This window comes from Apus apus, chromosome 7 (genome assembly GCF_020740795.1).
Source record: "Apus apus isolate bApuApu2 chromosome 7, bApuApu2.pri.cur, whole genome shotgun sequence".
Classification (NCBI taxonomy): domain Eukaryota; kingdom Metazoa; phylum Chordata; class Aves; order Apodiformes; family Apodidae; genus Apus; species Apus apus.
The window spans coordinates 22,469,133-22,483,375 of record NC_067288.1 but is presented as its reverse complement, the minus strand read 5'-3'; the positions used below and the strand labels follow the sequence as shown (position 1 = coordinate 22,483,375).

General features: G+C 51.7%; 1 protein-coding gene across 1 annotated transcript; it reads left to right on the top strand.

Moving 5' to 3' along the window:
- Nucleotides 1-2,502: 2,502 nt before the first annotated feature.
- Nucleotides 2,503-12,686, top strand: LOC127387402 (fatty-acid amide hydrolase 1-like). The gene is made up of 15 exons (XM_051625701.1): nucleotides 2,503-2,883; nucleotides 4,134-4,247; nucleotides 4,892-5,035; nucleotides 5,346-5,479; nucleotides 6,347-6,553; nucleotides 6,987-7,027; nucleotides 7,603-7,727; nucleotides 7,955-8,080; nucleotides 9,352-9,449; nucleotides 9,812-9,911; nucleotides 10,210-10,250; nucleotides 11,057-11,096; nucleotides 11,663-11,771; nucleotides 12,105-12,250; nucleotides 12,342-12,686. Exons 1-15 carry the CDS (start codon nucleotides 2,692-2,694, stop codon nucleotides 12,468-12,470), a joined length of 1,746 nt encoding a protein of 581 aa, XP_051481661.1. The 5' UTR covers nucleotides 2,503-2,691; the 3' UTR covers nucleotides 12,471-12,686.
- The last annotated feature ends 1,557 nt before the right edge of the window (nucleotides 12,687-14,243 follow it).

Here is a 14,243-nt window from a genome sequence, read left to right as displayed (position 1 = left end):
GAGGCAGAGGTGACTACAAAGGGAATAATAAAGGTGTCACCAACTTAACAACTTGGTTGAAACATGCTATTTTCTTGCAGAGGCAAAAGGAATCACTCCCACATGACACGACATCTTGCCTGAGCTGCTGGGCAATCTCCTCCAGAGAGTCTACATGGTGTTTAGCTTGGACAAACTTTCTCTCCACCAGCTCCTTCATGGCCCAGGTAAGCAGCAGGAGGGCTGCTGTGGAGCTGCATACCAGGATGGAGGCAGGGTAGGGGTTAAACTCCAGCTCTGAGAGGAGCTGCCCAACCTTCTTGCAGATCATGTTGTCAAATCACACTCAAGACCCAGGAGCCTGCAAGGAGAAGAGAAATGAAGCAAGTGGAACCACTTGCTGCTGTAAATGAAGCTTGGATCCTTCTTCCAGAGGACCAGATTATGGGAGGGGAGTGACTGACAGCTGATGGCTGGAGCAGGTTGTTAACCTCTGGGAAACAGTCTAGGGTAAAATGGAAGAACAGAAGTGTATAAATTCCCAGGTGAAGTGTGAACAACTGCTTATTGCCTCTTCTGAAATAAGGAGCAGCAAGTGAAATCAGCCAAGGATGGCAAATAGATGTTGCTTCCCTGCAGCAGGTGGATAAAATGTGGATCTCCCCAGTGCAGGACACTGTGAATGCCAGAATCAGGTTGCTTCACACCCCAAATATCTGTATGAGCACTCAGCTTTTAGTCACTGAAACTTAACCTCTTACTTGAGAAGCCACAGATCCCAGGATGCCAGAAAACCGTGATAAGGAAAACACTGCTGTGTGCTTGCCATGCTCTTGGCATCTGTTCTGGTAACAGATGAACCAGGATTAGCTGGTCCTTCAGCTCGAGCAGGTCCAGAGAGTCATGTGTGATTTATCACGGTTGGAAGAAGGTGCCACCTTTCTGCCCATCCTTTGGTAATCACAGGGTTACAGCATCTCTGGGGCGTGGCGACACCCACCCAGCCACAGCTGTGGACACAGAGAGGGGTGTGGGCAAGGGGGAAGGAAGACTTCCGGGATCCAGCTGATCCAGAGGATCTCCGGCAGCAGGTCCGGGAGGCACAAGTGCTCCAGGCATAAAGTTTGTATTTTGTTTTCTTCCCTTTTACAAGCTGAACTGCAGAGGTTGAAAACTGTTCCTGCACGAGATGTTTTAAGTGGGGTTTTAACCAGTGGGAACAGGGTTGGGGAAGTTACCTTCTCTTCCACCAGAGTTAGCTGTTACCTTCTCTTTCTCCAAAGTTCATCACCCTTCTACTCCTCTTAAAAGACTTCAGGTGTGCCTAGTTTTACTGTCTGCAGGGGAAAAGTCCTGTTTTGGCATAATCCTGCCATGGGGTGGAGTCAGTGCAGCTGAAGGGAGGATGAAGCCTCAAGCAGGAGAAAGAAGGAAACTGGGATCACAGCATCTGCTCTTACTAGCTTTGAGCTGATCCCACCCTCCTGGTTGTCGTGGGTGAAATGTTTTGGCATGGTTACTATTTAACAGAAATTTAAGATTTATTAATTGAAAAGTTGAATTTTAGCAGCATTTAATCATTAACCCATTTAAAGATTAACAAGTGATTCAGTAGTTATGTTAGGATTAAAACTGTAACTTAATTACAGATTTGAAAAAGACAAGATTTCTAGTAACTATACTAATATATACTAAACTATGCATGCACATAAACACAAAACATACAAACACAGACAGAGAAAAATATTTGAGCCCAGTGAAACACATGCTTGTTTCAGCCCAGGGAAGCTGCTGACCACTGCCCACTGTGGTCCAGGGGAGCTCAAAGGATCTCACTTAGAATCGCTGCTTAGGGTCCAGGACAACTGACTTTTGTCAAGTGCTTTTCCATTTTGGCCCAGCTTGGGTGGTGAAATATTCCAGTATTTCCTGCCAGTTGCCTAGGTCCAGAACTTGCTAAATTTTGGAGTCCTGTTATCACCCCCTTTGTGTCATGACCCAAGTGCAGATGTATTAGGCAGTCAGGAGGTGATTGTCTTTAATTCATGGAGCTCTGTCAGCAGTGAAAGTTTTTTAAGGTCAGATCCCACGTGGGGCTTGTGATTAATTATTTTGGAGTTTTCTTCAGAGCTGAACGCATGGCCCCTCCAGAGTAGGGACACCAGGTTCCTATGCTGAAATCCGAAGCAGTTGGGAAAACCCAGGCACACCCATACTCAGTGATGAAGTGGACTCCACTAGGCACAGGCTGGGACATTTATTGCCGTGTTTTTTCCACACAGCTGCACGGCTTCAGGAAACACGAAGGAGGTGAGTATCTTTGGCACTTCCCTCACCCTTTCATGCTCCTAGCCAAGACAGTCCCCAGAGAGGCAGAAAAATTACAGGGAGATCAAAGCCTCGCTTATGGAAGGGCAAAATAAACAAACCTTATCAGAAAGAGACCACCCAGCAGAGGGAGGGGCGAGTTTTCATCCAGGAGGTTTTTCCCTCCCCCTAAACCTCCTCCTCCCTGCCCACGCTGCTGCTCGCGAAGCAGCAAACTGGTTAAATCCTTTCCTAGAGAGCCCAACCCTCTCCCGACCGGGAATCCTCCCCAGGTTTTGCCTTCCTCTTCCCCACCTCCCCACCGGCGAGCGGGTGTCCTTGGAGCCGGCCGGCAGCGGGGGAGCGGGACGGGGGGAGCGGGGCTCCTGGCCGGCCAGCCCCGCCATGCGGGTCCCCCTGCCCGCCGTGCGGGTCCCCCTGCCCGCCCTGCTCTGCTGCTCGGCCGCCAGCCTCCTGCTGCTGCTGCTGCGATGGCGGCGGCGAAGGGGGCTCTGGCAGAAGGTGAAGGAGGCTCAGCGGCGGCAGGAGCGGAGCTTGGTGCGGATGGAGAAGGCGGTTCAGCGCTTTCGGGAGCAGGTGGGTGCGAGCAGCCGCGAGCCTCCCCTCCCCTCCACGCACACTCCCCGCACCCCTCGGCAGCGGGGGGGAGGCTGCGGATGGGCGAAGCCGCCGCCCTGCCGGCCATGGCTCCTCGCCCTGTCCCCGTCCGCACGGCACAGCCCGTCCTGCCGGTCCCCCCGGCAAGGGGCAGCTGCGGGGCTGCTCCGGCAGAGCTGCGGGACGGCATCCCGGCGCCTCACACGGAGCTTGCGGGGATTTAGTTGTTCGGTTGGGTTTTGTTTGAGTTGCGTTTTTGACCTGCCAAATGCAGCGCAGCCCAGCACGGCAGCGCTGGCGGCTGGAGCAGGGATGGGCAGGACACGCTCTCCGGGGCAGCCGGTGCAACGGGGGTAACGGGCGGGGAGGCCGGCGCAGCGAGGGGGAGAGGACGCTCCCTGCCCCTCTCCTGAAAGCTTCCCGGCCTCTTCCGCCATGGGTGAAGGCTCAGCCTGGCTGCCGGGGAGGCCGCAGGGAAAGGCGAGAGGCGTGATGTTATCAGCAGAGGCCGAAGTGCAGCCGTGCAGGCTGGGGACGCTGCCGCTGGGGCGGGATGTGATGGCACCAAGGCCGGGGCACGGTGCCCAGAAATCCAGCGTGGCCGCGGCATTGCCCGTGTGATCCCATCAAACGGCCCAGCCTGTGGTTGGAGTAGGTTCACTCAGGGTCCAGAGTCCAGCCTAGGGGCTGAGGGTTGATGCTTTTTTCATGGTATTCAGAAGGTGGTGAGGAAACCTCTGCTGATCTAAAAATGAGCAGCCGACGGGCTCCCTGGTTGTGCGCTTCACTGTAGGGTATCTTGGTGATACCAGGTGATGAACTGGCAGCAGGTCCCGTTTTGTTTCTTGCTGGATGGATGTCCATAACCGTGCTGCTGATTCCCACTGTAATGCATCAGCCAACATTGCACCAAGTAGTTCCCCATAGGCCTGGCCAAGACCTGTCTGAACAAGGCTGTGCAAAAGGCTTTGTCTTAAACAGCAGGTGCATGATGAGACCTGTCTGGGCAGAAAGACGAGGCTTTAGAAAGCCTGCGTTAGTACTGGCCTTGCAGGTTTCACACCTTGCTCACTGTTTCAGGTAGGAGCAGGATTCTGGTCTTGAGGGAGGTATTTGCCCACTAAGTGGCAGATAAGTTTTTGGATGGCTTACAGTGAGGACCACGGGTTGAGCAGGAGCCCACCAGCTGAGGTAAAGATGTGTCATTGCCTGTTCAACCTTTCCCGTAGCATCCTTCTGTGAACACGGTCTCCATCCTTTCTCTGCCTTTGCCGGAGCTGTCCAAGAAACTCCAGGATGGCTCCCTCCCTCCAGAGCATGTCTTCTATGCCTACGTGAGCAAGGTGAGGAGCAAGACTGGCGGGGCAGCATCTCACCACAGTGGAGCTGGCTCTCTTGGGAGAAGCCCAGCGCAAGGTTCAAATGCTGCTGAGCTGTCAGCACTTGCTGGTTAGTGCTGGGCCCTTCTGCACTTTTCTGTGAGCAGGAGGAAAGCTGAGCATGTGTCTGCCATGGCTCTTACACTTGGTTTGGAGTGAAGGGGAGCAGCAAGCTCAGCATCTCCAAAGTCCATACCTTCATAGAAGCTGGTGTAGCTATAGGGATGGGTTGGTAAACCTTAAAGACTCACTGTCTACTTTCTTTCTCTGCTATTGCCCTAATAGTCTGATCACCTCCTGGGTTCCATCTTTGGAGATATCATTTTATGTCTCCCCAGAAGCTCCACCAAGAGCCTTTGGTATTTTGCTGGACTGAGTGCCTCTGTCCATCATGCACCAGCCAGTGCTATGGCCCCACTGTGTTCAGACCAAGTTTTGGAGTTCAGCATGAAAATGTTTTGGGAAGGAACAGAAAGGGCTGCCCTGATACTTATTGTCCAGATGGGGAGGTGGAGAAGGGGCAAGAGGCAGGTGTCCCTTGCAAAGCAGAAGGCTGGTGTGCAACGCTGTGGTCTGTGTCTCACCTGGCTTGGCCTACTTTCCCCAAGGCCCTTCAAATCGCCACAGAAACCAACTGCATCACGGAGTATCTGGAGGAAAGTGAGACCCAGCTCCCCAAAGCAAAGCTGGCAGACAAGCTAGGTCTGCTCTACGGGGTACCTGTCAGCATCAAAGACTCCATTGACTGCCAGGTATGGCCAGCACGAGACCACGTGTGTCCTGAGATCCCTGGGGTTGGAAGTTTGGTGGTGGCGGGAGGTTAGATCTCAGCATGGGCTTTGTCAGAGCTGATGTGGGATGGGATGGCCTGCCCTGGCAGGTGATGGGGTTTGCTGCCCAAATGAGCCAAGAGGGAAAGCTGATCGGACTTACTGCCAGTACACTATGCAACCTGCGTGTGATGGATGGGATGTTGGAGGTGCATACATGTGCTTATAAAAATACAGAGGCAGGGGGAATTGCAAGCCTCCATTTGGAAACCTTGTTGTCCTATTTTCCCAGGGTCATGATTCCACCTTAGGGTTTATAAAAAACCTCAATAAACCTGCAGCAGAGGACAGCGTGGTGGTGCAGGTGCTCAGGAGACAGGGAGCAATTCCATTTGTCAAAACCAATGTTCCTCAGTCCCTCATCAGGTAGGTGGGCCCTCCATTCCCTTGGCGTGGGGGCAGTCCTCCCTCATCTCCAGTGAGGCTCTCTATCAAACCTAATCCTCATTTCCCACTTTTTTTTAAATAACAACACCTGGTCCATCTCCCTAGGGTCTTTAAGTTTTACTTAAAGAAATCAGCACATTTACACTAATGATGAAAATTAACTTTAATTCCAAATTAAATTAAGGAGCAAAACAGGAGGAGAAGAGGAGAGGGGTGAAGTCAAGTGTGCTCTGTTTGACATTCACCCTGCTGGTGTCCCTGTGTCCTGCCAAATGAACTCTGGCAAAGGTCCTCTGTGGGTGACTCTTGCCTAAGCCATATGAAATGTCTTCCTTAAGGTGACATGGCAATGACTATGTTTAAAAAGAGCTACACAAAGAGGATGCCCCAGGGATTTTGGACTAGTTCTGGGGGAGTCTGATGTTCAGTTATTGCTAGATGTTGGCATTCGGCCTGTTCCCAAGCAGGGGCTCAGCAATGCCTCCCAGGATAGAGTGGGGCCTGGACCTGCTCCAGGTGGGCTTCTTTGGATGTCCTGTAACACTCAGGACCACCTGAACAGGAAGGCTGTCCAGGAGGATTGATGTATTTGTGCTGCTAGAGGGTCTGTCTGGGGAAGAGTTGACAACACTGAAATCAGTTGGCAGTGAATCTGTTTCCTGGGATCATTATGGAAAGGCTGGTGGTCTTCATGGGAGCTTTGGGAAGCTCCCCCAGATTAAGTGATGTCAATGTGACAGCTAGTGATGATGTAATAACCTTCTGAAGGTCTTTAATTTTAGAGTGGCTGAGGTCCACGGCAGCAAATATCTACATTCCTCATTTGCAATCTCTCTCTCTCTTTAGCTATGACTGCAAGAACTTAATCTTTGGTCAGACGTTCAACCCTCTGCTCTACACCAGAAGCCCCGGAGGCTCCTCTGGTGGAGAAGGGGCACTTGTAGGAGGAGGTGGATCCATCTTGGGCTTTGGTACGGATGTAGGAGGGAGCCTGCGTTTCCCTGCTGCCTTCTGTGGGATCTGTGCACTCAAACCCACTGGGAACAGACTCAGGTACTGTGAGAAGTGCAGTGATGTCTCTAGCTGTGACCCACCTGCCACCCTTCCAACTGCTGTGCGGGCATGCTCCTACTCCTGTGAGCAAGGGGAAACATGGGAGGAACTGGGAAGGACTCATTTCTTCCTCCTGCCAGGACATTTTCTGAGGCCTGTATGGAGGAAAGCATTGGTTCCCTCAGAACAGTTCCCCCTGCCCAGAATGGGGAAACCTGCTTGCTAAGGGGATGGTTGTTCCTGTCTGACAGGGCATAAATCATTCTGGCCTAAGCTGGGTCTTCCCTGGGCTTCCCCTTGGCCCTTCCTTCTGCCAACCTCTGCATCTGCAAAGGGAGGACAGTATTTTCATTACCACTTGCTACTGCTTGAAGCCTTTCCCTTCAATGAAAATTACTCAACTGCTGTTTTTGTGTGTCTCTTTTCTTTGCAGTAAAAAAGGAATCATATCTGGTGTCCTTGGGCAGAAGGCAGGTAGGAATTGCTGGTTGTCCCCTAGGGAGGGCAGCAGGGCAGGGGTGAGAAGGACCCTCAGCTGGTTATGAGGATCTTTCTCCAACATATTCAGAGAGAGAAGTGGGTTCCATTTCAGGGACTCTCTTAGAAAGCCAGCTCCATACTGTGATTCCTGAGAAACTGGAATATGCAGGAGCCAGGGGGAGTGGTTTGTGTAACTTATAAACCAAACACACCCTGTAACCCTCAGGTGGCTGCGTTGTTTGCCACTGCGTCACGTCACAGGAGCAGGGATTAACTGTCAGAAGGGTGGGTTTATGTTGTCCTTGTGTTGTGATCGACCAAGATTTTTGTTTCATTTTATAAGTTGTGAAGTGAAGATGTTGGGGCACATATTGGTGGATAACAGCTCTGGGTCCATAACAATGGACTTGCTGGTGAGAAGACACTTGTAGGCATCCCCAGCCCGATCCTCAAAGAGGAGCTGTTACCAAGAGTAGACTGAGTCAAAACAATGCTAAGAGGTCCTGCTTTTGCTGGACATGTCCTCAAAGGACCCCCAGCTATAGATGCTCTCTTCTGGTCTCTTCCAGTGGTCGCAGCAGTGGGGCCAATGGCAAAAGACGTGGAAAGCCTGGCACTGTGCATGCGGGCGCTCCTGTGCGAGGACATGTTCAGCCTGGACAGCACAGTGCCCCCCCTCCCCTTCAATGAAGAGGTAAAGAACCTCAAAGGGGGTCTCTAAGAAGAGCTGCCATTGCTCAGGTTGGAAACGCCAGTGGCTCGCGGGAGCCCTCCTGGACCTGTTCTAACCTGCCATCTGTTGTGTGTGGGCACGTGGGTGGTAGCAGTGCTGCTTTCCAGACTCGCCCTGCGGCATGGGTGGATTGGTGGCTCTGGATGCTGCTGACATCCTTCCAGCTGGCACTTCCCCTCCCTCCATAGGTGTATTCCAGCACACAGCCCCTCCGCATTGGCTACTATGAAACTGATTTCTTCACCATGCCAAGTCCTGCCATGAGACGTGCTGTTCGGGAGATGAAGCAGATGTTGGAGGATGCTGGCCACACGGTAGGGTGTTGCATGAACCAAATAGACGTGTTGCATCTATTCTTTCTTCCTACCATGTCTATGGGACCCATGGGTGAACATCAAGCAAATTTGTCAAGGAAAGGGGGCCTGGAATCCACTCAGCTTTCCGTAGCTTTGATGAAAGTAGACAGCTGCTTCTGGAAAAAGAAATACTCTATATTGCAACTTGATTTCTCCTCTCAGCAGGATCTCAGTGCTCTTTTGGTGCTGGTAAACACAAAAGGAAGCCCACCTCAATCCATAACCGTGCTGGGGAGTATACATGCTGTTCTATGACTTGCCTGCAGTGTGGGTGCATTCACTGACATCCTGGCTGAGTTCCATATTCTGTTAGGTGCTGTACAACCTGGGTCCCCAGGCAGTGCCTGCAGGGAGCTTACAGTCCTGGTGTTGTATGAATACTGTCAGCTCAGAGTGTCTCCTGAGACTGATGGGCCACCTATCTTCAGTGGCTGTGATGAGTTGTTGTCCAAGTACTTGTTTAGTCAATTCTCAAGCTAATTTCACCTCTTCTGCATCATATCCTTTGGCAAGCACTTCCATGGATCTACTGTATGTTGCATGGAAAGCCACCTCCCATTTTTGTATCTGGAAACAAGGACCTAAGGAAAAAATAAGTGCAGTTGCAGATGGCAAAGATTTTATAGCCAAACAGTCCCACATTGACCCAGATGCATTTCTAGGGCCTCAGGTTTCTGAGGTGCTGAGCCGGGATTGTTTCCTTCCTTCTCTCTGTGATTTCAGAAGGTCATGTCTTGCGCATGAGGCGTGGTCATGGCTGCACACCTTCCTCTTACCTTTGCACAAGGATCAGGAGCAAAGTGGGGAGCTCAGACTCACACTCTTTCTCACCCACTACTACTTTTTGGAGGAACCTTTGTGCCTTGGGACTGCTTGGATATGAGCAGTCCTGATCTAGTGGGAGGTGTTCCTGCCCATGCAGGGGGTTTAGAATTAGATGATCTTCAAGGTGCCTTTGAACTCAAACCATTCTGTGATTCTGTGATATCAGGGAGCCAAGCCCATTCTGTCTCTTTTGACTCATCAGTTGTTGCTCAGAGGAAAAATGGCATTTTTAGGGAAGGATGGAAGGGATGGGGAGGACCTGGTGGCCTCAGACACTGAAGGCTTTCCTGAGGGCTTGTCAGGAAATCCTCAGCCCAGCTCGACCCATTGTGGGCCCTCGATGGCTTCTCTCACAGAACTTGTTTGTGCTTGTGCCACTGACTCCTCTTCCCTTCTCCTTCCAGCTGGTGCCCTTTGAACTCATGAATGTGGACTACGTAATCTTCAACTTCTGTGTCAGGGGAATGTTTGCAGATGGGGGTGCATCCTTCCTCAGGAAATTGTAAGTATAGCCTGAAACAGTTGGTGTGATCAGTGCCTTTCTATGAAAATCCTCCCTAGGGTCTGGCAAGCATCCAGGTAGCAAATCTATTGGATGTAGACAGTGGCTGGTATACACTGGGATTTACTGGGGAGCTTACCATCAAGCTATTCAGCTGAACTATGGGTCTCTTTGGGATTGTTACTAGCCTTGTAAGGTGAGAGGAAACTGGGTGTTGCTTTCCCATAAATATTGTGATAAACAGCGGGGCCCACAGGAATGGAGCAAACCTCTCTTTGTCACTTAGACATGCTGTTCAGAGGAGTTGGCCTTGTGATTGCTTCCTAACACTGCTCAGCTGAACCCCCCTGTTTCTCTTTCAGCAAAGGGGAGCTGGAGAAAAGCAGCATGGGGCTGTTCTTCTGGTTGGCGAAGTCACCAAATTGGCTTAAAAGTGTCCTCTCCTGGATCGCCAAACCCTTCGTAAGGTCCATTTCTTTCTTGCATATATGGAGTGAAGCAATAAGTGGTGAATAACTTGTCTCCCATTGCAGTAAGGCTTTATCATAAAGGTGCCTCTAGGCCTTGCTTCCTGGCTGTGTTTCGACATGTTTCCAAAACAGAGGTGAAGCTATTTCTGTTCCTTCTCTCCTCAGTTGGAGGAAAATCCATGAGTCCTGCCTGAGCACTGAGTCAACCAACAGTTTGCATTTGTGACAAAGATGTCTCAGAGGGGCTGGAATTAATGTAAACTATTGTCTTCTTTTTATTTTCTCCTCAGGTACCTCGATTTTCGGGTATCCTAAGAAGCATGAGAGCAAAGTGAGTAAATCTGTGTCTGAGAAAATGTGTGAAAATTTGGGTTTCTTTAGGGAGAGCAGCCGTGTTTGCTGCATTAGGGATATTTCTCCATCTGCCTGTTCTGGAGAAAACACAGGGGTGGGAGCAAACTGAGAGCAGCTTATGTCAGCACCATAACCCTGAGGGGTTTGGCAAACTGTGTCAGTACTAAGGATGGGAATGAGGGCAGGAACTCACTGCCTCCTGCTTAGGAACTGGATGAAGCTTGTGGGAATTAAATAGTGTCAGCTTCTGCACTGGTTCAGCATCAGTCATGCCATGAGGACCCTGTCACACAGAAGGAAGGTACGTGCACAGGGAAGGAGGTTTGCTCTTCCCTGCTGCCATGCCAGTGTTGGGTGGCTAGTGGTGAGAAGGGACTCAATTCCCATAGCAGAGAGGGTGTATTTTGTGCTGTGCCTCCAAGGCAGTATGTCTGTCCCCACATCAGAGGCCCAGCCCACCTCACACAGCCTGGCCTTTGAGAAATCATGTGCTTGGGTTTCCACCTCCTCAGCACAGCAGCAGTAATGGGGCTGGACACTTGTGAGGATAAAGCAGCACTGCACCCATCTGCCTTTGGTCTTCAGCCCTCTATGATGGACAGAAGCAGAAATAAAACAGCCATCCCTTCAAAGGAAAGTCAGGGCTTCTCTCTTTCCTTGGCTGCAGCTCCAGGAGCAGAGCTAACTTGTCCCCATCTGCTGTTTTATGCTCTTCCCTGCTCCTAAAGCTCTACTTTGCAAGCACCTCTTGATGCCTTTCATCGGTTTTGTTTTCTTTTTCAGCACAGTGGATGAAGTCTGGAGTCTTCATCATGAAATTGAGGTAAAGTATTGCACTTTGGGCTTAGATAGTTTTTGCTTTATTTCCCTTTAGGAAGGGGCAGACTTAGTATCCACCAAGGTCAGGAGATGACCACATCGTTGCTGATGTGAGGTAGGGTCATGGATCACTCCTCAACAGATCTCACTTGGATGTGCAAGTTCTCAGCACATTTAAAGAATCAGGATGACACATTGATGATCCCAAATCACACCTGAATTTTTTATTCCTACACTTGAAAACATAGGCCATCAGCTGCAGTCAACTTGCCTTTATCTCCTTTCTGGTTTCCTCAAGACCCATTCCCATGTCCCAGTTGCCATGTGCCCTCTCACTCAGTCCTTCCCCAGCTCCAACTTGAATGGGGGAGAGGATACTTTGTACCCTGAGAGGGCTGTTGACCAAGCAGCAAAGAGTTGCTGGATTTTAGCAGGATCAGGCCTGATGTAGCCTGATGGCTGCTCCTGAGGAAGGGCCAAGGGCCTGGCTGGGCACCCAAGGAGAGCCTTAGCCAGCAGCCATGGGCCAGCACATCCACCCCACTGACCACCAGTGTGTTTCCTCCTCAGGAGTTTTGCCACCAGTTCATTGCCCAGTGGAAAAAGTTGAATCTGGACGTCATGCTTTGTCCCATGCTGGGCCCAGCTCTCCGCATCGGCTACCCTGGGAAGCTCTCAGGTAGGTGCCAATGGGGCACCTTCGCCTCCAGCCTGCCCCTGCCGTGGCATTCCATCAGTACCAATGGGAAGCGTTCCTCCTCTCTCACATCCCTGAGGCACTGGCCAGCAGTGGGAAAAGCTCAGCTCTTGGAGCAGCTGCAGCTCCAGCCCCTGGGGTACACCCAGAACAACCTCCCTGGTCCATGTGGGAGCCAAGAGGCAGGTTTCCATCCCGCAGCCCTTGAATGCCCAGTTCAAATGCCTGGTTAACTGGAGGCTCGTGTACATGGAGAGGGGGCATGAGGGCTTTCCCTGTAGCAGGCTGGCTCTGAGAGCTGCCCCTCTCCCCCAGTGGCAGTCAGCTACACCATGCTCTACAACACCCTGGACTTCCCCGTCGGCGTGGTCCCTGTTACAGAAGTGACAGACAAGGATGAGGAGGAGCTGAAGAGCTACCAAGGCTACTTCCAGGACTGGTGGGACCGGACCCTGGCAAAGGTGAGTCCCGCCAGGTTTCCCAGGGGTGTGAGCATCCTCATCCCTTTCCCTGGACATCCCCCTGCCCTCTCCCCCTCTCTTTGTGCCACAGGCTTTCCACGGCAGCGTGGGGCTGCCCGTGGCCGTGCAGTGCGTGGCCTTGCCATGGCAGGAGGAGCTGTGCCTTCGGTTCATGAAGGAGGTGGAGATGCTCGCCCTGAAGAAAAACAGCCTCTTCTGAGTCCCGTGTGCTCACCCGGAGCAGAATCCCAGAGAACATCAGCACAGGTCATCCTTTTGTCTGACTGGCCCACAGGACTCGTGCTCCCCTCTGTGAGGATGCGGTGATGGCTGGGCTGGCTGCTGGCTTTGGTGTGCAAGGGGAAGCAGAGGAGAGCTTCGTGGTGACAGCACTTCCAATCATTGTCCTAATACAGTATTTTTTTGTTATCAGAAAGTCTGTTATTTTGGGTCTGTCTTTGTGTGTGGGATTGGCGTGGATTTTAATAACCCTCTCAACACCCCCTGGAGAAGTGCAAGAACACAATCTTTCTCTTACAAATGGGGAAACTGAGGCAGGGGGGCTGGTTTTGTCCAAGATGTTCAGACTCCTGTTTACAAGCCGGAAAGGGGTTTTCCCCTCCCTTCTCAGCTCCCTGGGGATGAAATCTGGTGTTTTCCCTGCCACAAACCAGCAACCTGACATCAAAGCTGAGCCTGCCAGCAGGCTCTGGCAAGCAGGGAAGGGCCTGGACCACTTCCCACTTCACAGGGCTCCTGGCACCCACCACCGAGGGGAAACCTGGAGTATCATTAACTCCTCCTTCCTTCAGACACCTACTCCTGCTTTCTCAGAGCAGAGGTAGGAAGTGCTGCAGGGATAAAGCAGTGTGCTGGGGTCAGGCACGAGGGGCAGCCTGCCCTGCACACCCTCTCCTCCCGTTTGGTGGAGAGGGCCATGCCAGGTTTTCCAGTGGAGTTTTCCAGCCACTGGCAGCCTCTGACTCGGGGATTGGCAGCACCGGCTGCTCACAACAGATATCCAAGTGTGCCCCAGAAAGGGATACTACAAGGCAAGAGTGTTTTCCCAGTGTACCAATGTCACAGGCAGATTGTAACAAAGCTCCGGCTCTGTTTGTTTTTTTAATGTATTCTTGTTTAAACCAGAATTATTCCAAAGCCTAGTGCCTTTCTAAGGACTGGGCAGAGAGGTTTATCCCAGCCTAGGAGAAAGTAACCCCTGGGGACCCTGCTTCTTTATCAGCAGGCTTTGAAAAAAGGAAGGTGGGAGCTCTAGGCATGGGGTGGGTTTTTTCACCGGTTGCAGGTGCTCCCTGCCACACAGAAAATGCTGGATGAGGTTTGCCTGTTTGCATTTTAAAATTCAAGGAAGCTGGGAGGAGCTTGCTCCAGGTGGGCTCATGTTCCAGGAGAGCTGAGCTCTGCAGGACTCTATTGGTTTAACTGCTCTCTCCCTGGCATGGAGGTGAGCAAAGGCTAGGAGTCCCAATAACAGAGAGGCCAGTCAACCTGAACCAGTAAATGCTCCTCACTGGAAGCCCTGAGCAAAGATCTCCAGCAAGCCGTGCCTATTGTCAAGCGACACAGCTGTGGGAAGGGCCAAAGCTGCTGTGTGGCACTGGGGGCTTGATGTTGCCAAAAAGGGTGAGCTGCAGGCTGCGGCCAGCCCAGCCTGGACACAGGGAGGTCCCTGGGAATGGCAGCACTGATGCTTAAGGCTGGGATGCAGCAATGAAGACCATGTCCCCATAGTCAGTGGGAAGAGGTTGGCAACATCCACAGATGTTTGGTTCCTTTTGCTTCTCCAGCCTAACTGAACAGAGAGGGTCCTCCTCGCCTTTCCAGTCAGCAACTCATTTCTCTGCAAGGTCTTGCTTCTTCCCCAAGCTTCATCCCTGCTGCCACAGTAATAATCCCAGGGAATGTGTCTGCAAGAGGTAAGGTAATGTGGTAGCAGCATGATCATTTGCTTTCTGTCCCCAAACAAGACATG

Excerpts from the sequence above, each read along its gene's own strand:
- LOC127387402 (XM_051625701.1), top strand. The coding sequence starts at position 2,692 with ATGCGGGTCCCCCTGCCCGCCGTGCGGGTCCCCCTGCCCGCCCTGCTC. Across the intron at positions 5,480-6,346 it reads GTTCCTCAGTCCCTCATCAG|CTATGACTGCAAGAACTTAA; the intron begins GTAGGTGGGCCC and ends CTCTCTCTTTAG. Across the intron at positions 12,251-12,341 it reads GGGACCGGACCCTGGCAAAG|GCTTTCCACGGCAGCGTGGG; the intron begins GTGAGTCCCGCC and ends TTTGTGCCACAG.